This window comes from Piliocolobus tephrosceles, chromosome 20 (assembly GCF_002776525.5).
Source record: "Piliocolobus tephrosceles isolate RC106 chromosome 20, ASM277652v3, whole genome shotgun sequence".
Classification (NCBI taxonomy): domain Eukaryota; kingdom Metazoa; phylum Chordata; class Mammalia; order Primates; family Cercopithecidae; genus Piliocolobus; species Piliocolobus tephrosceles.
In genome coordinates this window covers 56,931,135-56,956,219 of record NC_045453.1, presented here as the reverse complement: position 1 = coordinate 56,956,219, position 25,085 = coordinate 56,931,135, and the positions used below count along the sequence as shown (strand labels likewise).

Below are 25,085 nucleotides of genomic sequence, written 5' to 3'. Positions count from 1 at the left end.
CCTGAGAGAGCCTGGTCAGTGCCATTTGCTGCCCTAGCAGGCTCAGGGATAACCTCCCAGTAAAAGCAGTCCCTGCCTCCCTTTTGCATTCTTTGGATACAAAGGAGCTATGTTCTCTCTTCTGGGTCTGTCCTCTGCAGTTGAGCAGATGGTACATGGTGCAGATGCACACCTCTCTTCCAGCAGAGTGTGGCTGGCCACCTCGGCACATGTCACAACGGTGTCAGGATTGCTGCTAGTCCTGTCGGTCCCATCACTTGACTGTGCCAGGTTCTCAGGCCCTGTTTGGAGTCTTTCCCCACAGATCTCTCATGACAGGAATAGACTTCTCAATGGTCGATTCAGCACTTTTGACCTTTTTCTCTTCTGTATTTCTGCCACATAGGAGTCAGAGTCAGAAGCAAAGGTAGATGGAGAGACTGCATCGGACAGTGAGAGCCGGGCAGAATCTGCACCCCTGCCAGTCTCTGCAGATGATACTCCGGAGGTCCTCAATAGGGCCCTTTCCAACTTGTCTTCAAGGTAACCTGGCTTAATGATGCAGGTGCTTGTTGGGGGCTTTGCACCATGTCCAAGTGCCCTGGAAGAGCCTGAAGAGAGCCCGTGGTCTTGCAGAGCAGGCCTGCTCCCTTGCCTCAGCCTCCCATGCCACTGCTCTGGGCTCCATTGAGTGTAATCTAGTGCTTAGCGGTGGCAGTGAGCACAGTGACCAGGAGGGGAGGGCAACCAAGGCTGGAAGGATCTGGCCCTGGAAGGGTGCTCCAAACTGGACTAGGAAGTGCAGTCCAAAGAGGAAGGGGGGACAGGAGGGATGGAGGTGGGTGAGGTCAGCTGACACTGCACAGCACAGGAAACCGGCCTTGGGTTTGTGATTAATGGGCAGGCTGCTTTTCACTGAAGAGTCTATGTGTCCAGTTCAGTTTAGTTTCTCTCCCCCACATCCATTGTGAACAGTTCCTTAAATTCTCCAGGAAGAACTAGGAAACATCTTAACCTAGGTGAATCTAGTTAAAACTTTTGGCCCTTGAGAACTTGGTTCTTTTAACACAGCTATGTGAGTAGATCAAAAACAACTTAGACGACCCAAAAGCGTTATCCCAGTGTTCCTATGTGTGCCTCCAGCTGTCCCCGTGGGAGTCTGAATTGTGCAGTGGTTAAGGACGTGGACTTTGCAGCCAGACCCCTGGATTCAGATCCCAGCTTTACTGTTTGCCAGCTGTTCAACCTGTGCCTCTGTTTCCTCGTCTATAAAAGCGAAGTGTGTTGAGGATTGAAGGAGTTAATATATGTAAAGTCCTCATAAAATTACCTTATGCATATTTGTGGTAGCTGTTATTATCATTGCATAATGTTACTGTTATTCCCATAATTATTCAGGGCAGTACGGTGTAGGATCCTGCTGCCGGAAAAAAAGTCTTTTTTTTCTTCAGATAGTCAGCTGTAGAAACCATCCAAGTGGATACAGAAGCAGAGGGTACTACATTTCACTTGGTTTTTTGTTTGTTTGTTTGTTTTTTGCCTGATACCTTCTTTAAGATATAAGCTAGGTGTATTTTTCTGTCAAGTTTGGTTGTGGCTGAGGCATTGGTACTGTGGCCCTGCTCCTGCCAGCATGTGGCTGGTGCTTCTGTCAAGGTGAATCTGGAAAGGACTGAGCTCAGGGCCCTCAAATCTCAGAAAGATCTATGTCCCTTGAGTTTGTACATTGGTTTTTTTTAACTGGTGTTTTCTCCTTCCCCTACTCTGACATAGATGGAAGAACTGGTGGGTGAGAGGCATCCTGACTTTGGCCATGATTGCATTTTTCTTCATCATCATTTACCTGGGACCAATGGTTTTAATGATAATTGTAAGTGCCATTTCATACTATTTTAGTTTTCCTTTCAGTTTTTGCTGCAGGCCCGGTTGTCTTAAGTGCCAGGTATTGGGTTGGTTGGGGGAACTGACAGGGGTCCAGGCTGCTCAGAAAACCTCTGCCATAGAACATCTGTGACTTCCCACTTTTCAGTAGCCACCTGGAGGGCCATTGATGAGGCTAGTTGTATATGGTTGAAGATGTATCTTCATTTAAAAAACTGCCTTTATCGCCTGTAATCCCAGCACTTGGGGAGGCAGAGGCGGGCGGATCACAGGGTCAGGAGTTCGAGACCAGCCTGACCAACATGGCGAAACCTTGTCTCCACTAAAAATACAAAAATTAGCCATGCGTGGTGGCAGCCACCTGTAATCCAAGCTACTCAGGAGGCTGAGGCAGGAGAATCGCTTGAACCGAGGAGGCAGAGGTTGTAGTGAGCTGAGATCACACCACTGCACTCCAGCCTGGGCAATAGAGTGAGACTCTGTCTCAAAACAAATGAACAACCGACTTTATTATTCCAACTCTGTAAAATTTTACCCTAGCCATGTCTCTGTGTGACTCCTGGTTTTGTTTCTTGTTTTCATGGGGCCTCCCTCCTGGGTGTAGAGCTTTTATTAAGAAATCCCAGTCCACAGAGCTGCTCTCTCTGTCTTCCCACTGTGCTGGACAGAGTCAGGTGACCATCAGCTGCATGTGAGCTAAGCAGATGAGACTTTGAAAGTACTCTAAGTCAAAAGGAGAATGGATTGGTTGAATCCTCGGAGGTTCTAGAATAAAAAGTTAAAAAGGAGGTTCTAGAATAGAAAGTTAATTGAGGGCTGGGCATGGCGGCTCACACCTGCAATCCCAGCAATTTGAGAGGCCAAGTAGGGAAGATCGCCCAGGAGTTCGAGACCAGCCTGGGAAAGAAGGTGAGACCTCGTCTTTACTTTAAAAAAAAGTCTTTTTGGCTGGGCACAGTGGCTCACGCCTGTAATCCTAGCACTTTGGGACACTGAAGCAGGTGGATTGCTTGAGCCCAGGAGTTTAAGACCAGCCTGGGCAATATGGTGAAACCCTGTCTTAAAAAATAAAAAAAGTTAATTGAAACATCAGGGTGTGTATTTTATTGTGAGTGGAAAATTGGATCTACTCCCTGTTACACAAAGGGCTGCATTGCTTTGTGGGATGGTGTGAGAGAGGAAGGAAGAGGAGGCAAGCAGAACCATTGGAAGCCTGATATTTTTCTTAAGTACAATGGATTTTCTGGAAGGCTCATGACCTGTTGGTTTCCATTTCCAAAAATCATAAGAATTGGGGTGTCAGTGAATGTTTTGTGTCCCGCAGGTGATGTGTGTTCAGATTAAGTGTTTCCACGAGATAATCACTATTGGCTACAACGTCTACCACTCCTATGATCTGCCCTGGTTCAGGACCCTCAGCTGGTAAGCTCTCCGCCTAACAGAGGCCCTTAGAATTTGGATGATGTGCTTTTTGGCAGGTATTTACAGTGATGGTGGGTATTTCTATTACTTGCTATAGAAATAAATGCTGGGGAGGCAGATATCATGTTAGGTCATGCAAAGTTTTATGAAGAAAATGGTATTTGAGCAACGAGTAAAGAAATGGGTAAGAGAATGTTAGCAGGAAAAAGCAGGAGAAAAGGAGGTGATTGCTGCAGACTTGCACCGTGCCTTTGAGACCTGAGTATTTCATAGGCCAGACTGTGTGGTTGGCCTTGGAGGAGTCTTTAATAGTTGCTTGAAGTCTGGACTCTTCCTGAGAAGAAACCAGATGGGCTGCATTCTGTGACTGTGTTTGCCTCGGTATTTGGATTCCTTAAACTCTGCGTGATGATCCCGTTTTTCTAGGTCAGTATATTTTTCATGCTCTCATATCTCAGCATCCCACTAGAGTTGTCTGGAAGTTGTTAGGTTCTGCTGCCGGCTTTGCTTGTTATCCCTGGAACTTGGTTTCCTTGTATCTAAGACAGATGGTTGAGACTTAGTGGTTTCCAGACTGGTGTTTTGAGCCCTACTTCATCAGAGGTGTTTTGAGTGCCAGAGTGGACCGGAGTGAGACTGAATGCATGGGATCTGGGCTCTGCTGGGAAAGTTGGCTTTCTCTGTTTCTTAGGAAAGGACTCAGCTTTCTTAAAGCAAAAACGAAAGAAAAACCTGTAGCACATGTCTGAGACCCCTTTCTGATCTGAAACTCTCTGCTTTATTCGCTGTAGTATTCTCAGGTGGTGACTTTTGAGCAGAGCACTGCACAATGCTGAGAAGACCTGGGGCAAATGCGGACCTTCTCACCCCACTGTGCAGGGGGTACAGGGGTTGAGGCCATGACTTAGCTGGCTGGAGAGTAGTGGTTTTTGCCCCAGCAACCTGGTCACCATCAAGGAAGCCGATGTGCTCAGATGTAGGCTGGCATCCGCTTCCTGAGGTGTTTCCTGTCACCCAACAGCACGGGCTGCCTCCCAGCCTCCAGATGGAACTGTGATTGCCCCGGGGCTTAAGATGCAGGTCCCTGTTGCAGCTGTTCTTTAGCTGGAAAGCAGTGTTTTGCGTTTTGTTAACATACTCAGGAGGCCTGACTCCTGGCTGTGGTCACTTTACAAAGAAAGCTTTTTCCATGTAATGGAAAAGAAACGAAATATGAAGTTTTTGTACTTCATAATTAAAAAAAAAAAAAAGAGTGGGAAAGAAAAGCTCTCCACTTTCTTCTGTGTCTCAGAATCCTTGCTGGGGGTTTGCAGTGGTGGCTGCACGGTCCCATACTCGGCAGTACTATGGAGGCTGCAAGGGGTGGCTTCTCTTCTCACGAACGCCAGTTGAGGAGAGAGGATACGCAAGTGAAGAGTTAACGCTAGCGGAAGGTCTGTGTCAGAGCCAGGCTTCAGAGAGGGAGATGCATCATGAATTGCTTAGTCAGATAATCACATATTACTTGCTATAGAAATAAATGCAGGGGAGGCAGATGTCACGTTAGGTCATGCAAAGTTTTATGAATAAAATGGCATTTGAGCAAGGAGTGAAAAAATGCAGATGCAAAGAGAATGTCAGGAGCAGGCAAAAGGCAGGAGAACAGCAGACAGGAGGCATAGCTGGAAGAAACCATTTTGATAGGAGTGAAGGGGTTCCTGTTGGGAAGAGTGGAAACGAGACTGGGGAAGCAGGATGAGGCGTGTTTTTGAAGGTCGTATGGTTCAAGGATCCCTCAGTTAGGTATGGGAATGCTACAAAAGGGGCAAAAATGGAGTCTCAAGTTTGGGAGAAATGGAGAGTGAATGAAAGCTGCTGTCTGTTTCTAGATAAATTTCTCACCTATGGTGTCACCAGAGCGCAGGAAACCGTGGTCTGCCTGTCCCTCTGTGAGCTGTGCTGGGGGGCTCAAGGGTGGAGGGTGTTCTGCTGCCCTCTGTCCCCTCCTCTGGGATGACTGACTGCCTTGCTGTAAAGGCAAGGGTGCTCTCCGCGGCAATGACCTGTCTTCATTTACAGGTACTTTCTCCTGTGTGTAAACTATTTCTTCTATGGTGAGACAGTGACGGATTACTTCTTCACCCTGGTCCAGAGAGAAGAGCCTTTGCGGATTCTCAGTAAATACCACCGGTTCATTTCCTTTACTCTCTATCTAATAGGTATGCATTAAGCAGTTCACCACTTCTTGTGTCTGTATTGTTTTTGTATATCTGTCAAGTAGGAATTGGGGAATTTCTTGGTTAGTGTACGGTTTTGTGACATTAACTCTGATCATGGAGGGGAGCAGAGCTGATGCTCTATGTCAAGCTGTAGCAGGTCTTTCCTTTTTTTTTTTTTTTTGAGACAGGGTCTCACTCTGTCACCCAGGCTGGAGTGCAGTGGCATGATCTCAGCTCACTGCAACCTCTACCTCCCGAGTTCAAATGATCCTCCTACCTCAGGTCCCAAAGTAGCTGGGACTACAGGTGCATGCTACCATGCCCAGCTAATTTTTATATTTTTAGTAGAGACAGGGTATCGCTATGTTGGCCAGGCTGGTCCCGAACTCCTGAGCTTAACTATCCGCCCGCCTCAGCCTCCCAAAGTGCTGGGATTACAGGTATGAGCCACCACGCCTGCCCTTGTAGGAGCACTTTTAAGAGAAACGGAGTGTGGGGATGGGACTGTAGCCTGTGCCACCTGCCCCTGTGTTTCAGCCACCATTGAGGAACAGCACAGCATGGTCCTGTCTTGACTCTCCTGTTGGCAAAGATTCTGCAGTGGGACTGAAACAAAAATCATCTAGGAACTTACCATCTATCTTTAGGGGAGTCATTTTAGGAGACCACCTTGGGTGACATTGTAGCATGGTGGAAATTTTACTGGATTTAGGCTTAAAAAGACTGCAACCTCAGGGGGAGCTAGGAGCCTAATATTTCTGAGTCTCAACTGTTTTGTAATCTAGAGCTAAAACTGCAGGGTTACTCTGAGGATTAAATCAAATACTTTAAAACTTCACAAACATTAAAGCGTTATATTAATATAAACTCAGTTGAGGCCACGTACTAATTCTAATAATGCTGATAATTTTTCATAGCTGCCTTCAAAGCTAGTTTGAGGTGCACGAAAAATTTCTTCTGACCGCAACGTCAGTCTGACCTATTTTTGATCATCTTGATAGCAATACTTCTGTGAATGACACCTGACTATTAAAATATAAAATCTGCAAAGGGGTCTGCTGCCATTGAGGATATTCAGAGAGTATGCTGCAGACGCCGAAAGCAGCCTTCCACAGTGGGAGGTCAGGGGTCTGGAACAGCGACATGCTTATTTCTGGGCAGGACTGCTTTTGAGGGGCTCTGCATATTTATGGGTAAAGGTTCCTTTCCTTCCTGGAGAAGGAGTCTGCAGATATGTTTTGCTACCATCTAGATCACTGTGAGAGAGATAAAAAGGTGGTCTTGACCCTATACCATGTGGGTCCCTCTTCTCCCAGCCCTGTGAATACTAGGACGGGTGTTGGCAAACTTTTTTTTTTTTTAAGAGGAAGCAAGTTTATTAAGAAAGTAAAGAAATAAAATGATGGCTACCCCATAGGCAGAGCAGCCCCAAGGGCTGCTGGTTGCCCATTTTTATGGTTATTTTTTGATTATATGCTAAACAAAGGGTGGATTATTCATGTCTCCCTTTTTTAGATCGTATATGGCGTTTGTAAACTGCCATGGCACTGATTGGAGTGTAGCAATGAGGACGATCAGAGGTCATTCTCTTTGCCATATTGATTTTGGAGGGTTTTGGCTGGCTTCTTTACTGCAAACTGTTTTCTCAGCAAGGTCTTTATGACCTGTATCTTGTGCGACCTCCTGTCTCATCCTGTGACTTAAAATGCCTAACGTTTGGGAATGCAGCCCCCGTAGGTCTCAGCCTGATTCTACCCAGCTCCTATTCAAGATGGAGTTGCTCTAGTTCAAATGCCTCTGACATTTCCTCCATCACTTTTATAAGAGAACCCTTAATCCTAAGGGTTGCAGAGGGATGAAGATCCATCCTCTGTAACTTCTTCAGGCTGATTAGGGGCAATGATATTCCTGCCTACCTGTCAAGGTCTCTCGTATTCAGGATAGAGAGGAGCTCAGTCAGAAAGTGTCAGTATGGTGAGGGCCATTCACAACTGGGACACAAAGTGATATCTGCAAGATTTTGTAAGTGTTTAAGAGAACATTGAGTAAGCTTATCCTGCATTCCTACACAAATAGTACAACAGCAATATATTCCATATCAGTAAAGCAAAATAAGCAAAACTATCCCAAGTAAACTAAAGAAGGCTTTCCACGAACTGGGTAATTGTTGGAACCAAGCTGATACGGAGTCAGTAGCTGATTGCAATATGTTCCCAGAATTAGAATACTGATTCAGAGTTTTACATCACCAGTCCCTCTTGTTTCTTCTGAGCTGCAGCCAGAGATCACTGGTTGGTTCACAGGAACAAACAGTCTAAATTGCAGGAAAAAAAAAAGTCAGCCAATCAGTGCTGCAGTCTGTTTCCTTTGGGTTGAGGGGGGGGTCTCCTCAGTATTGTCCCTTTGGGGTTCACCAGACAGATGTTACCAGAAAGGGGTCCAGACCCAGACGCCGAGAGAATGTTCTTGGATCTCATACAAGAAAGAGTTTGGGGTGAGTCTATGGAGTAAAGTGAAAGCAAGTCTATTAAGAAAGTAAAGGAATAAAAGAATTGCTACTCTGTAGGCACAGTAGCCTGCAAACTTTTTATTAAAGTTCCAAACAGTAAATATTTTAGGCTTTGGGGACCATAGGGTCTTTCTTGCAATTACAGCCATGCGTCGTTTAATGATGGGCTACGTTCTGGGAAATGCATTGTTGTGATTTTGTCATTGTGCAAACATCATAGAGTGAACTTACACAGACCTAGATGATATAGCCTCCTATACACCTAGGCTATAATGTGTAGTCTATTTCTCTTAGAGTAGAAACCTGTATAGCATGTTACTTTACTAAATAAATACTGTAGTCAATTATATCACAATGGTAAGTATTTGTGTATCTAAACATATAAAAGGTACTATATGGTAGTTAGTAAATCTTATGGTATTACAATCTAATGGGTATTATAATCTTAGGGAACAGTTGTTGCATATGTGGTCTGTTGTAGACCAGAACCTCGTTGTTCACAGCATGACTGTACTCAGTTCTGCTGAGTTGTAGCTTGAAAGCAGCCATAGACAATATGTAAACAAATGGATGTAACTGTGTTTGAATAAAACTTTATTTATAAAAACAAGCAGCTGGCCTGACCCCTGTTTGCTGGTCCCTGTTCTAGGAATAAACATTCCTATCTGATGAACCATGTTCTAAGTTTAGTGTGGTCTGCATGACTATAAAATACTGCCTTCCTTTACTGTTTTGGAGGAGTTATTTTTTCCTTGTGACTGTTTATCTGGATACTGTTTTCCTCCCCTGGGCTTTGACATTGTGCACTGGTTAGCTGCTGGGAATAAATCAGCCAAAGAACCACTTAACATAGCTAAAGAAGGGCAAAGATAAATGCAGAACATAATTCATTTTTCTTTTCTCCTCCCACCTCAAACTAGGATTCTGCATGTTTGTACTGAGTCTGGTCAAGAAGCATTATCGACTGCAGTTCTACATGGTAAAGGAAATGCATGTGTGTGTGTCAGAATTCTTGATTTAAATGAAGTTTTTCAGGAACTCAACAAGGCTTTCATGCTTTCTGTGACAAATCAAAACTCAGGAACATGGTCTGATCTGTAAGGATCTAGAGCATAAAGGAAGAATGCCCATTTAGGTTTAACGACTCTACATTGACTTAGACCCAGTCACTGTTACTTAACTTACACCTTAAGCAGTCTCTCCACTAGGACCCTGAGGTGGGTTCCAGAGAAGGCACAAGCTGAAGCTTCAGACATTGCCCACAGATGTCCTGTCTGGTACATCACTTGCTACCGCTTATTCCCTGACTCACTAGGGAACAGCTCCTCTCTGAGTGCTCCAGGTGTTCAATAACCACTAAGAAAATGAAAAATACCCAGGTTTTCAGAGGATGGGAGAGCTCACTCACTAGTGGGCTGTGGGGGACAAAGTGTTACTCTCAGAAGCCTGATCTTACCTGTTCACTTTAAATAAGTCAGATACAAAAGCAGACGTTTTTCCTACCTGTTTCTCAGCAATTTTCTATTTGGTACTGATTGTTCTTTGAAGTTACTTTCAAGGTAAACTGGTAAGTAGTGTTTATTTTTCTTTTCTTGCAGTTTGGCTGGACCCATGTGACGCTGCTGATTGTTGTAACACAGTCACATCTTGTTATCCACAACCTATTTGAAGGAATGATCTGGTGAGAGTTGGGAGGTGGATTTTCCCTTTTATTTTGTGAATGTTTCTCATGTACAGATACCCTCTAAGCCAGTAGCTGTCACCTTGAGCCACATCAGAATCTTCTGCAGGGCTCCTTACAACACAGATTGCTGAGCCCCACCCCTGAGTTTTTGATTCATTAGATCTGGGGTAGGCTTGAGAATTTGAATTTCTAGTACATTTCTGGGTGGTGCTGATATTGCTGGACAGGACCCATGCTCTGAGAACCACTGTTCTAGACTAACAGGTACAGGAATATTTTAAGACGCAAAGACAATGCAACATGTATGGCAACAGATTTGAAAACCTAGAGGAAATATTCATGATTTCTTGGCAAAATGTGTACTAAAAGTCGTGAAGAAGAAAACGTGAATAGATCAATAACTTTAAATGAGCTTTGAAAATTATGTAAGATTCCATATCTGGAAAAAGAAACAGGACCAAATGGGTTAACAGCTGAGCTTTATCTAACCTTTATACCAAAGCTGATGAGGAGAGAGAAGCAGGAATGATAAACCCATTTCTGCTACGATTATAGATAAATCATTCTAAATAAACTATTAGCAAATAGAATCTGGCAGTGTGTCAAGGGAATAATATGCAAATACTGAGTGGATTTTATTCCAAAAATGCAGTGGTTTCGTCTGTCAGCATTGATAAAAACCACTGGCCAACCGAAGCAGCTAGGTGATCTTAGTGAAAAGGTAAAAGACTGGGTGCAGTGGCTCACGCCTGTAATCCAGCACTTTGGGAGGCTGGATATTAAATAATTAAATATTAAATAATTAAAACATATTATTTAGAATTGGGGAGGTAACCACTAGAAAAATAAAAATTAGAAATGATTAGAAGTGGTTATTTTTGGGAATGGAGATAGGGATAGGGGAAAGAAGGAAAACTTTTTGTTCCTTTTACAATTAAATTTCATGAGGTCAGGAGTTGAAGACCAGCCTGACCAACACAGTGAAACCCCCATCTCTACTAAAAATACAAAAAATTATCTGGGCATGGTGGCAGGCGCCTGTAATCCCAGCTATTCGGGAGGCTGAGGCAGGAGAATCACTTAACCTGGGGGTGGAGGTTGCAGTGAGCCGAGATTGTGCCACTGCACTCCGGCCTGGGCAACAGAGAGAGACTCTGTCTCAAAAAAACAAAACAAAACAAAAAACAGTAATCAAAGAACTTTTTAAAAAGTGTCAGCGTGGAGAGTGAGGAGAGAGAGAGAGTGCCGGTGTGGAAACCACCTCTTTCATAGTGAGGATGACTGGGGAGTGGGAAGAGAGGAAATCTAGCTGTGCGTATTGGGGTTTCATGCTCAATATAGTCCTAGGGAAAGGTAGGGCCTACTAGAGCTAGTAATAAACAGCAAAAAAAAGTCAGTAATTAGACATTAAAGCGTATTATTTAGAATTGGGGAGGTAACCACTAGAAAAACAAAAATTAGAAACGATTAGAAGTGGTTATTTTTGGGAATGGAGATAGGGATGAGGGAAAGAAGGAAAACTTTTTGTTCCTTTTAAAATTAAATTTCTATCATTGTTTATGTATATTTCTTTATCATGAAAAAAAGGACAGATGACCTTTTAGTTTGCAACCTCCACTTATTCAGTAGTCATTCAGTAAACACTTGAATGTGTACTTTGTGTCAGGTGCTAGGTATGACTTTTTTGGTATTTTTATGTTTTTAACTTACTCCTTAATGGGTTACCAGAATTTTATGGGTGATTTTGGTACTGGAATTTAAGAATGGCACTGTTTTGTGTACTCTTGAGGCACTGTCACCTTGGTTGAGTTGATCCTTACTTTGGTTCATTTCTAGGTTCATTGTCCCCATATCTTGTGTGATCTGTAATGACATCATGGCCTATATGTTTGGCTTTTTCTTTGGTCGGACCCCACTCATCAAGGTAAATGGATTACCCTAATGTGAAATACCACTGTGAGGGGGAGGGTGGTGCTCTCAATGTGAGTAGATCAGCCTGGCAGACAGAAGAAATCTTGCTGTGTTGTATTGTGGCCATGTCTTCATGTCATCCTGGAGAAAGGCCAAAGGAAAACACTGACAACTGATTAAAAAAAAAAAAAAAAAGATAATAAAATAGGCTGGGCATGGTGGCTCATTCCTGTAATCCTAGCACTTTGGCATGCTGAGGCAGGAGGATTGCTTGAGGCCAGGTGTGCAAAACCAGCCTGGGGAACATAGGCCGTGTCTTTACTAAAATATTTAAAAATTAACTGGGCATGGTGGTGGCATGCACCTGTAGTCCCAGCTCCTTGGGAGGTTGAGATGGGAGAATCTCTTGAGCCCAGGAGGTTGAGGTTTCAGAGAGCTGTGATAGTGCCACTATACTCCAGCCTGACTGACAGGGCAAGATCATGTCTTGAAAAAAGAAGAAAGGACAATATTTTTACAGATTTATATAATCTTTTTTTGGGGACACATTTTTTGGGACTTTGATCTGGATTTGAGTGTAGTCATTTAATTAGTATATAGTTTTGTAATATAAAACTATTCAAATGACTGATTGAAACAGAAAGGGAACCAAAGGGAGGGTATAAGGTAGGGAACAAGGAAACCATATTTGGGGGAGCTTTGGAAGGTGACATGGTTAAGAAAATGGGGTTTTATGAAAGAAAGATTCTTAACAAGTACTTACTGTTCCCAAAGCTGTAGTTATCAAAACATCCTTTGCTGAGAACTTGCTCTCTGTCCACAGCTGTCCCCGAAGAAGACCTGGGAAGGCTTCATTGGGGGCTTCTTTGCTACTGTGGTGTTTGGCCTTCTGGTAGGTGGTGGCTTCTAGCTGTGTGAGGGATTGGGTGGACAGAGGCCTCACACCACCTTCCAAGGCCTGTCCAGAGCTAGAGAGTGTCTTTGGAGACCAGGACTCTGTCCTGCTGAATGGCAACCTTGCCCTGAAGAGGACCACTGGCCATGCCAGCCATCCACCAGCTTTCAGGCAGGGTGCTAGCAGTTGGAGAGCACCTTCTGTGCCCTCTCACGCCCAGGCACGGTGACATCAGCAGGTAGCCTTCTTGTCAGGCATTTGATGTTCCAAGGTCAGGGTGAGGGCACTCAAGGGAAGATGAGATACACAGCTTTTCTCCTACATGTGCCTTGCCCAGAGGTGGGTGATCTTCCCACCCTTTCCAGAACACCATTCTCTGCTTCTGACGCCTGGGCCAGTCCTCCTTCTTCAGCACTGTCTGACTGCCTCTCAGTGCTCTCCGCCCAGCTTTGTTGCTTTCCAGCCTTGTTCCTCCTGAGGTCTGACTCTCACTGTGCCCCTTCCCCACGGCCTCTGTCCAGTTATCACTGAGTTCAGAGATTCCGAGGAAAGTGGTCCTAGCTCCCCAAATGGGGAGTCTTCCTATAGTTTTTTGCCCCAGTCCCTTCAGGTTTTCCCAGATTCTTTCGGGGCATAGGTGTTTGGGTGCCTATGTATAACCTTGATGGGTCATGAGCCTCTTTTTTTTTTAAAATTGAGGTAAAATATGTATGGTAAAACATGAACCACTGAGCACAGAGCTTGCAGTTAGCAGGGTACTGGGCACCCTGAGGAACATGGCCAAACCAGGTGCCAGTGTCTAGGCTGGATGGCTGGAACTTAACCTCCTTGCCAGTCTCTCTGTTATTCCTCCTTAGCTGTCCTATGTGATGTCCGGGTACAGATGCTTCGTCTGCCCTGTGGAGTACAACAACGACACCAACAGCTTCACTGTGGACTGTGAGCCCTCGGACCTGTTTCGCCTGCAGGAGTACAACATTCCAGGGGTGATCCAGTCAGTCATTGGTTGGGTATGTCCCACTCACAGGGGGTCAGCGGTCTCCGTGTACAGTGGCTACAAAGAGAGATCCCCCTCCACCACCTGCCTTCCAAAAAAAGCTAGCTTCCTCCTTCCCAAAGCTGTAAGCCCCAGGATGAGGGAGAATTTTGCTCACGCCAGGTCAGGGTACAGGCAGAAGACGTTTCCCCCAACGTCAGATCGTTTAGACCAGTGGTTCTCAAAGTGTGTTCTGTGGATCCCTGGAAGGCTGTGGGATCCTTTTAGTTGCAGGGGTAGTGTGGTGGGTCTGTGAGGTCACAACTCTTTCATAATTAGACTGTGACGTTATTTGCCTTTTTCATTGTGTTGACATTTGCTGTGATACGGCGCAAAAGCAACAGTGGTTAAAACTGCTGATTAATGCCGCACACTCACAGTACAAACAGGCCAGTTCTTCTAATGAATGTCTGTGAAATAGTAAAGTAGTTACTAATTTTGTTAAATCTTGACCTTTGTATACACACCTTTTTAATACTCTACTGAAATGGAAAGTATGTGTAAAACATTTCTGCTAAGTACTGCAGTACAGTGCTTGCCTAAAGGGAAAGCAGGTGTGCAGTTGTTTGACTTGTGAACTGAATTAGCTGCTTTTTTCTAGAAAAGAAAGTAAATTTTACTTGGAAAGAACAAACAAATTATAATTTTTCAGACTTGGGTATTTGGCAGACATTTTTCTTGAAAAGAAATGAAGTGAGCCTATCACTTTAAAGAAAATGACTGAGGCTAGGCATGGTGGCTCACACCTGAAATCCCAGCACTTTGGAAAGCTGAGGCAGGTGGATCTCTTGAGGTCAGGAGTTCCAGACCAGCCTGGGTAACATGGCGAAACCCTGTCTCTACTAAAAATACAAAAAATTAGCTGGGCGTGGTGGCGTGTGCCTGTAATCCCAGCTACTCGGGAGGTTGAGTTACTTGAACCCAGGAGGCGGAGGATGCAGTGAGCCGAGATTGCACCACTGCACTCCAGACTGGGCAACTGAGTGAGACTGTCTCAAAGAAAAAAAGAAAAATGACTGACAGTAATTGTTACCAAGGATAAAATTTGGCTTTCAAATGAACATTAGAATTTTGGAAAACTTAACCTGCCAGTGTGAACTTGACAACTTCCTAATGCTTAAAGCCTTTTCTGATGAGGTCTGTGATGATTCTTAACGTACGTGTGTGTGTGTGTGTGTGTGTTGATCACATGAGAAAAACAAACATTTGACACTGTATAATGAAATGTATCTACATTTGGAAGATTTACATAACTCAGTGAACCATTGTTTTCAAAATGGCTGATGCACAGTGCTATATAGTCATGCATGGGTAAAAGATCCATTCAAGTATAAGATAGACCAATGGATTTTAATGTAAGAGAGAACAAAGTACATTGATAGAATTCTGGATTCCATATCACACCTAATATTCAAGAAATGACTGCTTTTCAAGCTCTGGTGTAGTGTCAGAGAATACCCAAAACCATCTGAGACTATGACTAAAATACTCTTTTCAACTATGTATCTGTGTAAGGCTGGATTTTCTTTATATACTTCCACTAAAAGAGCATGTTGCAACAGATTGAATGCAGAATGTTTTAATGTTTTCCATTAACTTCGATATTAGAAATTTACAAAAATGGGAAAAATTCACTCCTTTTATTGATTTAAAAACCTACATATATGCAATTAGTTTCATAAAGAGTTATGAGGTTGGATGTCTTGGTCTGTCTGTTGTTATAATATTATTATAATTTACACATTGTATATTATAGGTATATTATAACAATATAGTGTTGATATAACAGAACACTTGGGGCTGGGTAATTTATAAAGAAAAGAGGTTTACTTAGCTTGTTTCTGCAGGCTGGGAAGTGTGAGAAGTGAGGCATTGGCTGCTGCCTGGCCTCTGGTGAGGGCTTTTTGTGCTGCATTGTAACATGGCGGAGAAGGTCAAAGGTGGAAGCAGACACATGCAAAGAGGAAAACCCGGGGCTTCATCATTTCATAACAACCCATTTGCCAGTGCTCATCTCGTCTTTTGACAGAGAGAACCCACTACCAGGAGAAAGGCACCAAGCCATTTATGAGGGATTTGCCCCTGAGACCCAAACACCTCCCACTAGGCATCACCTCCCAGTGAGGCTACAATGGGGGTCAAATTTCAACATGAGTTGACAACTCAAACCGTTAACACTGGGCGTGTACGCACCTTAACTTTTACTTCATTTACTCTTCTCAGAAAACGGTCCGGATGTACCCCTTCCAGATTCACAGCATCGCCCTCTCCACCTTTGCCTCGCTCATTGGCCCCTTTGGAGGATTCTTTGCAAGTGGATTCAAACGAGCCTTTAAAATCAAAGTAGGAAAACCCTCTTGCGTTCCTCTCATCTCACTGCCTCCTCACCCATCTCTGCCTTTCTCCCCCTTCCCTGCCCAAAACACTGGGCTACACACCCTGGCATTTAATGTGTGGTCTCGACCCATGCACTGAATTTAGGTGAGTTAATTAATAACAATACATTATTCTCAGGAAAATGCAATCGTCGTTTTTCAGTTTATTTGTTAATAATAGTTTTCTTCAAAAGAACATTTTGGGCCAGGCATTGGCTCATGTCTGTAACCCCAGCATTTTAAGAGGCCAAGCCGGGAGGATCACTTGAGGCTAGGAGTTTGAATAGCCTGAGCAACATAGCAAGACTCCTGTCTTTATTAAGTAAAGGAAATAAGAACATTTTGTAATGCAATAAAATTGTGTCCTAATATAGCCTCACCAGTAGATTTAACACTTCTCACCTTCTGTTGCCCTCAGCTACTCAGGACAGAAGCCAGACATTGGGGTGGGACCATTAGGTTGGGATTGATCAGTGGCTGAGCCCACGTTCACCCGGCCTTCCCCTGCCTCTAACAGGACTTTGCCAATACCATTCCTGGCCATGGAGGTATCATGGATCGCTTTGACTGCCAGTATCTGATGGCCACCTTTGTCAATGTTTACATCGCCAGTTTTATCAGGTATAGTACCTTTCCATCTGAACCAAGTTGGTGGATTTTTAAGTACGGTGCAATTCTAGAATTTTAGCAGCATCTCAATTCCAGTGAAAAGCATCCCAAACAATGCAATTTTCAGTTGTTGCTGCTTACGGATTTTCTGAGGCCTTCTCCTGCCATCTGTTAATAGATAACTCTCTGATCCAGAGATCAGAGCAGCCACTCGGATAATCAGGCCCTGGAAGCTTCCAGGGCCCAGCTCAGTGCTGTTTCTTCACATTCTGTTCCAGAGGCCCTAACCCAAGCAAACTGATTCAGCAGTTCCTGACCTTACGGCCAGATCAGCAGCTCCATATCTTCAACACGCTGCGGTCTCATCTGATCGACAAGGGGATGCTGACATCTGCCACAGAGGACGAGTAGGGGCCACCCAGGGCCAAAAGAACAGGAGCGGAACTGAGCAGGGGCAGGTCTCCAAGGCAAGCCCAGCTGGTGTGACTTAGACAATGATGAGGTTTCAACTCACTGTCTTTTTTTTTTTTGTAGGGTATTTTTTATTTGTGGGTTCAACAAATCTGTACATAAGCAGTCTATGTGTTTAGAATTTGCATTGTGAGTAAACTACAGCTTTGAGTTGGAAAGAAGTCATGGGTTGTAAAACCATTAGGATTTTTTTAAAACGAAAGTATTTATCTGGAAGACAGTGTTGCCCAGGTCAGGAGTGTTTTCTTGGTGGTTCCAGCCCCTATCAATTGAACTGTTTCTGGGCTCAAACACAGACATTCATCTGTGTCCAACCAAATCAGGGGACTTCCCCACCTGTGGGGGGAGGCACAGCTTGGATGTTTTGTACACCTAGTCTTTTCTAGAAATCCCTGCTTGGAGCTGCAGGAGAGTTGCCTTCTGTAGGTCAGAGGAATGGAGGCTTACTAACCAGATAAGCCTTCTGTCCATCCACACCAAAATCCTGCAGAATGTAAATAAGCTCTGCTTTATAAGATGGGTTCACCTTCATCACAGACTGAAAGAAAGTTTCCGTTTTTATTTTTTTCAGAAAGCACGAAAAATTATTTATAGTAGTCTGGAGAAAAAACACACTGTAATATTTCAAGTGTATGCAGTAGAATGTACTGTAACTGAGCCCTTTCCCACATGTCTAGGCTCCAGTGTCTCCTGTAGGTCAGTCCACCTAACTGTGTGTTTTCAGGGACGATGCCATCCACATATGTGCTGTAGACTTTCTGCTGCTGAATCCTTTCTGGGGACTTTCTCATCAGGCAGGGAGCAGAGGGCTTCTCGTTCATGCACCCTTTGCCTGAACACCCATGTAGCTGCTGTGTTGTGTATATATTACTCTTAAGAGGAGTGTGTGTGTCTGTGTTTGTTTTAAAAGTTACTTATTCCTTACAGTGATTTCAATTGTACCATGACTTCTTCACTAAAACCACAAAGTCCTGCTTAAAACTATGGAAAACAGGCCGGGCGCGGTGGCTCAAGCCTGTAATCCCAGCACTTTGGGAGGCCGAGACGGGTGGATCACGAGGTCAGGAGATCGAGACCATCCTGGCTAACACTGTGAAACCCCGTCTCTACTAAAAATACAAAAACTAGCCGGGCGAGGTGGCGGGCGCCTGTAGTCCCAGCTACTGGGGAGGCTGAGGCAGGAGAATGGCGTAAACCCGGGAGGCGGAGCTTGCAGTGAGCTGAGATCCGGCCACTGCACTCCAGTCTGGGCCACAGAGCGAGACTCCGCCTCAAAAAAAAAACAAAAAACAAAAAACTATGGAAAACAACCTGATTAGAGGCTTGACTATTTTGAAGATTAAATGCACACTTTTTATATAATATGACCAGTTTAAATGTAGTTTATATTGTACTGGGGACTTTTGTTGTTGTTTGCTTAAACTGTGATTTTTTCCCCCTCCCTAATTTCAGGGGTGAGATTGACTTTGGGAGGACAGATTAGTTCTTTGTCAGGCCAATAAGCAATGGAGTGCCGGAGAGAGAACTTGGTGCCCAAATATATTAAATTATTCGGTGCCATGGATGTTTTCATTGCCAATGAGGGTGTAATGATTTGCTTCAGCACCTTGGTCTAGTGCTGGTTTGTGGTGTCTTTGTTTGTAAATCAGCCTCACTGCCTCCCTGAAAGTGCACAGTCAGCCCAGGTCTCTAGAGCGTCCAGCAGAGGATGGAATCCTCGGGATGTTTCAGCTCACACATCCTTGAGTGACTTCCCACATGTGTGCAGGGCTGAAGCGGCTTCTTTCTGCTGAACTTTTATTTCCATTTCAGCCTCATGGCTTTTCTTATTCAGGTCCAAGGCCCCTTAAAAACAAAACATATTATTACAAGGGGTTTCATTTCAGTACTGGCTGTGTGACCCAGGCAGGATGCGTCACTCTCAAGGGCCCCTTTTTCAGAGCTACTCCCAGTTCCACTCTTCTGTGATTCTGGCTGATCAAGTTCATGCCAGTAGAGGCTCGTTGAGTGAGGTCCTGGGCACCCCCCAAACAGGAAGTGTTTTCAGGACCTTACATGCTTATCCTCAAGGTGAGCAGGTATCTCAGCAGCACACCCAAACAGTAAAGGTGATCGATAATGAAACTGTAGTTTTCAGATTGAAGAAGGAACCTTGATCACCAAACTAGATACCAAAAGGGCTCCTCATTTGTCTCTTTTGTCCCATTGTGGGCATATGGTGGGCTCCTCGAGAGGAGGGAGTCTCAGCTGGGACCCAGCTGCAGAGACCTGCTTTTGAATAGGGCTGCCTTTGGGATCAGGGAGCTGAGCATACTGGGCAAGGCTCATGTTCACTTGTGGAAGTGGTCACTTGGGGTGGGGTGGGGTGGGGAAGGGGGTCCTAGGAAGCCAAAGCTGAGTGCTCACTAGAGCTGCCAGCACACAAGCCAGAGGGTCAGCTTGTGTTTTATTTTCTGATTTCCCCTGCATGCTTTCTGGAGATGAAAAATTTTTGTCAGGTAGCTGGGAGAGCACCGCCGCCTTGTGTCCGTATAGCACTATGTTTCTCTTTCTCCTATTCACAGACAAGATTCAAGAAACCGTTTTTACGTATATACATTCAGATCTTAATGAATGGCATCACTTGCTTTAGACCCATTTTTTTTCGGTCAGAAATAAAATGTGACTGCAACTGTGTGCCCTCCCTTGTCGTGAATTCCCTGTTTATCACTTCCATGTGTGGTTTTATGCTTCTCATTTGTTTATGTATTCATAAATACTGCATAATCCTGATTCAGAGACTTTTGCTTTGCTTTCCAACTTCTATCCCTACATTCTCACAACAGCCTTCTTACCTTGGGTGAGAGTCAGGAGCACCAGGCAGGGAGCTTCCCCAGCGTAGCGTGGTGGAGTCAGGGCTCACTCTATCCTGCACTTTACCCACAGGACACCTGGAGGGTCCCCCAGCCCTTCTTGCTTTTGTGAATGTGGTGTGAGTACACCGAGGTATTGCAGTTTCCTTCCCTCTAGCTCAGGTGTGGCCTGAGCCAGGTGGGAGCTTAAATTGCTGTTGGCTCCTGCCTGGTGGAACAAGGGGGTCATAGAAACCAGGGCTGATGGGCACCCCCAAGCCCCTGGGAGCTCTGCTCATGACTGCTCACAGGGTGCCAAGTCTTTGCCTTTTGTGTGTGTGCATGTCGCCCTTTTAGCTGCTTTTAGTATTCAAAAAGTTTACATTTATGTTTTACTCCTGAAAGTGAAACCCTTTTAGGCAACTTGTTTCATATTCTGAGCATTTTAATAGCTACAGTATGTTACATTTAAAATGTAATTACTCTGAGTATCGTACAGCCCTATAATGTATGAGAACTAGTTTCACATCCTTTGAAACTAATCTCTTTCATTGGGGAGGATGTAACTTTTGACTTTACACAGGTGGACTTTGAAACCATTTTTATAGAATTTTTTTCCACTGGGTTTTTATCCTGTAACTTGACCTATTTTATGCAAGAAAGTCCCAAAAATATGTTTTAAGGGAGACTACACAGACCTTGTGATTTGGATCTGAGCTAGTTGCTGAGTCGACTGGAGACTTATTCGAATGGATCTTTGAGTTGAGATCGTCACACTGTCAGTGAGCCCTTGGCTCAGCCCTTGTCACCTGTTTGTATGGGGACCATGGTTCCCAAAGCTCAGGTTCATCTCCACTGTTGACAGAGTTGGGTAGTGGGAGGGTATCAGTGACTTGGGACAGAGCGTCCTTGCTCAGAAAACTGTGAAGCAGGGGTCTTGTTAGTTACAAAGCCAGCCCTAGATGCATGTCCAAGGCAGTAGATTTTCATCACTTTACTGAATGTGGTATGTCACTGCGGAAGCCTTTCCCTGTTTTAGTAATATCTTAGGCACTGTTGTCTTTCATCTTCCAGAGTAACATATCTGGGCCCACCTTTCTTGCACAGTGATTATGTGCTAAGAAAGGGGTGGAGTCGGGAGGACAATTTCACTTGAACCCAGATTTCTGTTCTTCTGAGGTCAGGGTGGGGAGGAAGTCCAGGTGACTTTTGTGGACACACTGCAAGACAGTAAGCTGCAGATGGACTCTCACTTGTGCTTTGGAACAGTGGGCTCCAAAGAGCAGGTGGAACAAACTCTGGGCTCCTGAAGATGGTGGCTAATACTTGGGCAGAGCCTCATATTCTTCCCTGACTTGGTCAAAACAAACTTCCTTTTCCCTTTATTACCCTCCACACAGTTGCCCAGCTTCCAGTTTTTAAAGAGATGAACAGCTCTCACTTCTTGATTCGTTTTCTCTTATTGGATGGGGGCCTTGTGCCACAACCTGCATGGGGTGCTAGGGTTTAAACCAAGTGGTGACGAAGAATTCTTATCTCAGGGCTCTGCCTGGCCCACCTTCTCTTGGGCCTGGACTGTCCTTATCCCCATCCCTGCAGAAGGTGGGCCCTATTCTCAGAAAAGTCCTGGCTGCTGTTGCCATCTGAATGTGCCCCTACCTTTCAGGTTGACCAGCAGTGGCCTTACCTGGCCTCTCAGGTGGATGGAAGCCGTTCTCACCTGGGGCTGTCTCTTGATTAAGACTGTCACCTGTTTGTATGGGGACCATGTTTCCCAACGCACTTTGAGTGCAGTTTAGGAGGTATCCTTTGGATGCTGAAGTGTTGGAGTTTTGAGGTCATGTGGATGATTTATGAGAATAGAGGGGCAGAATATGTGAAGTCTAGGGTTTTATGTCCAGTGGGTTTCAAATTCGTTGGCTGTTTAAAGACCCTGTCTCCTCCCCAACCCTCCCCTTCCTTTTCCCATCAAATGCTTTTACCTACTGAGGCGCCTTCTCTTTTTATTGTTGAGCCAAGAGATATCAGTGTGTTTATTAATAAGGATTGCAATAGTATAGTGCTTAATATGTGCCAGGCATAGTGCTAAGGGTTTACATACGTTATCCTTTTTAATCCAGAAAAAACCTTTGATTAGATATTGTTATCTCCATTTTATAGATGAGGAAACTGAGGCAGTATGACTGAGGCCGAGAGCAGTGGTTAAGACCGACTTTGGGATCAAATCACCCTAGGTGTGGGCAGGTTACTAGACTGCTCTAAGCTTCCACCTTGAAGCAGTTGGGTCTGATAATAGTACCTTCTTCGTGGTGTGATTGTGAGGATATAACGAGGTAATACGTGTAAGCATGTAGTACCATGCCTGGCACATAGTAAGCGCTCAATAAATGATAGTTACTTTTGTTGAGCTCAGCTGGTAGTTTGACCTCCGTTGGTGCAATGCCAGAGATGGGATTCTCAGCCACCGCACTGCCACCATCCTGCACACAGTCTGGGTCCCTCCGAGAGAAGCAGGCCAACCTGAACATCCCCTACAGCATCTTGGTGCTTCACACACCATTTAAGAGGCCAAGAGGCCAGCCTAACGAGGCAAGAGGATATGAGGGTGTGCAGAAGTTCTATTCTTAGTGGGAATGGCTGGCCTGAGAATCCAGCTCATCTCCTCTGCCCGCAGTCTAGACTGCTTGTGGGAAGGAGGCCATCTCCTCCTGCCTGGTGGTGCCTCCACTCTGGGCAGGGAGGGCCTGTCTGTGGCTCGTTCTGGACCCCACTTCCCGCTCTGGCCAAGGGCTGTCCTCTGTGCACATAGCTCAGGAACCTGCAGCAGTTCCCTGTATGGGTGGATGTCATCAGGGGCCAAGAAGAGAAGAATGGGGACAACAGAAACCTGCTTTGTAGGGGATTATGTAGACTAAAAGCCTAGAAGTTCTGCCCACATCCTATGACACAGCCAATTTGGAGCTTCATGTTTCCTTCTTAAAAGTAGTAACAGGGTAGAAGTGGGTGACCCATTGAGGACACATGATGTGTGGTGTTTCTGCCAGGTTCTAGGTTAGCAAAGACTCAAATGGGTGACTCATGAATGATGGGAGAACAGGCACAGGACTTAATGAAAAGAGTTTCTTGAACTTAGTTTCCTGAATGGGGATGGGGAGTTGGGGCACGTGTGTGTGTGAGGGGAGGCCGCCTCAGTTTGAAGGAATGGTGTTGGCTAACAGGATCCATGGAATCCTTAGGTCAGTTGAATAATAACACTGAACTACTGGTTTGACTGTGGATTATTTCCTGGATATTTGTGGGACCCAATAGCACATTGCTATTAAGAGTGTGGAAATAATGGTCCCTCTGTTTCAGTGAATTAATGAAGTCATGATGATGCCATGAACCAGGAGAAGATGGTTGTCGGGTTTCTAGGAAGCAGCTGCTGTGACAGGCCAATCCCAGGCTTCCCTCAGAGGCCTCTTGCCATTCTGGGTTTGTGTTTGCCTGGCCTGGTGATTCCTCCCTCACTGTGTCGTTGAATGGACCCAGGCGGCCTTGTATCCATAGAAAGCCTCCACTCATGGGGGTAAGGGCCCTCTGGAAATCAAGCAGAGAGTATCCTTGCAGTGGTCTCCTGGGCATTGGGCAGGGCTTAGCCCTTTGCAGCCCCCAAGAGGACCTTCCCTGCATAAAGCACTCAGAAGGGTTAGCCACCTGGTGATTCTGTCTGTAGTGAAACCGTTTGCCAGTAATCATCCACATAGCCACCTCTGTCCTTGCTGTTTGGGTGCCTTTTTTTTTCACCTGCGTTAGGTTCTTGTACTGCTTGTGCTGGCTTTTCTTAAAGGAACACCAGAGTAGAAAAGAGGTTAAGAATGTTTTCTGGCAGGCAGACTGTGCATACGTGTTTTTATGAGTGTCCTTTGGGTGCGTTTCTTTTAAATCCTCCATGCACAGGGCTCTGGCCTTTAGTAAACCATTTTTCTGTCTTAGATCATGCTCGCTGGGTGCTAGGGGCTGATTACAAAGGGGAAGAGTTGAGCAGACATCAGCGGCCGATGAAACCAAAGGACTAGGAGTCAGGAGAACAAGTCAGGGACTAGGAGGCAGCGGTTTGGTTTATTGTTATCCAGCTGGAGGACTCCTAGGGGCAGCAGCAGGAGGGATACTAGGGCCAGGGAGGGGCCAGGAGTCTCACAGTGGAGGGCAGACTCTAACAGAGGCCAGCTGAACGCTCACTGGCCCTGGATGTCATGTGAGTTGAGGACCAGAAATCTGGGCTCAGAGAACCCATCCAGGGAGATTTGAAGCCATGGGTTATCTTCTAGAGTTGATACTGATAACAAGTTTTAATTTTTATTGATATTTAATACCTTCTAAAACAGAAGGGTAAGATCAGATGGGAAGCGCCTCTGTTGAAGGATCTTAGGAACCTTGGTTTTTGTTTTTTTTCTGGTTGAGTTGTGCACAACTGTGGACATCCTTCTTAATTCCACTCTGAGGATTTGTTTAACTAAAAAGTTTCCAGACACAGAAAGGGCCTCCCCACCTGCTTTGGGGAGCTGTCTGTGCTGGGAGTGCCAGGCATCCCATGGGCCCCATCACTGCCAGTGTCTGTGCCTCCCAGCGGTCAGCCCTGTGTCTACCCTGGCCCTGTCTCCTCTGTGACAGGGCAGAGCATTTCTGGTCAGTTTCTCCGTGGTGTCCCCTGCCCCTTTGTAAAGTGGATGGACATGACGGAATTCAGTTGTCTCACCCTGATAGCCCGGGTGTTAATATTCACTTTTCCCGCACTCAGACACAGGCGACCTTGAAGCAGCTCTCGGTTTCTAGAGTCCACGTCACAGTCCCCACGGCCTCCCCAGATGGGTGTGTGCCTGTGCGCTACTGCTGTGCCGTTTCCCCAACTTGGCGTTTCACTAAATGCAGCTGATCTCTGTGCACTTGTGATCCGTGTTGAACAATACATGTAGGTTCTTTTTCCATGCAAAGTAAGAACATGATATACTGTACATTGGAAAGCATTTACCTTATTTATATACCTGAATGTTCCTACTACACAAATAAACATATTAAATTCTAGATCACGTGTGGTTTTTGATGGTGGGGTGGCGGAAGGCCAAGGATGTGGACGTTTGGTCACTTATGTGAAGCCAGCATTGCTTTCCAGGATGCTACTGACCACTCCTTGCTTCTAGAGACTCCCTCAGTCCTTGGCCTTTGCAACTTGCCCCCCTGGCTTTCCTCCTGCCCTTGGTTGCTCCTCCTCAGTCTTCTTTCTGTGTGTCCCTTTTCTGGGCCA

At 45.1% G+C, this 25,085-nt stretch overlaps 1 protein-coding gene across 1 annotated transcript in view; it reads left to right on the top strand.

The window, feature by feature from the left end:
• CDS2 (CDP-diacylglycerol synthase 2) overlaps positions 1-17,850 on the top strand; it is a 64,287-nt gene extending 46,437 nt beyond the window's left edge. The window contains exons 2-13 of the mRNA XM_023217910.2: positions 386-522; positions 1,753-1,849; positions 3,185-3,282; positions 5,341-5,480; positions 8,910-8,968; positions 9,588-9,670; positions 11,510-11,597; positions 12,408-12,476; positions 13,337-13,489; positions 15,739-15,858; positions 16,408-16,511; positions 16,778-17,850. Coding sequence (XP_023073678.1) covers positions 386-522; positions 1,753-1,849; positions 3,185-3,282; positions 5,341-5,480; positions 8,910-8,968; positions 9,588-9,670; positions 11,510-11,597; positions 12,408-12,476; positions 13,337-13,489; positions 15,739-15,858; positions 16,408-16,511; positions 16,778-16,910 — 1,281 coding nt within the window. The 3' untranslated portion in view covers positions 16,911-17,850. The remainder of the gene's footprint in view (positions 1-385; positions 523-1,752; positions 1,850-3,184; positions 3,283-5,340; positions 5,481-8,909; positions 8,969-9,587; positions 9,671-11,509; positions 11,598-12,407; positions 12,477-13,336; positions 13,490-15,738; positions 15,859-16,407; positions 16,512-16,777) is intronic.
• The last annotated feature ends 7,235 nt before the right edge of the window (positions 17,851-25,085 follow it).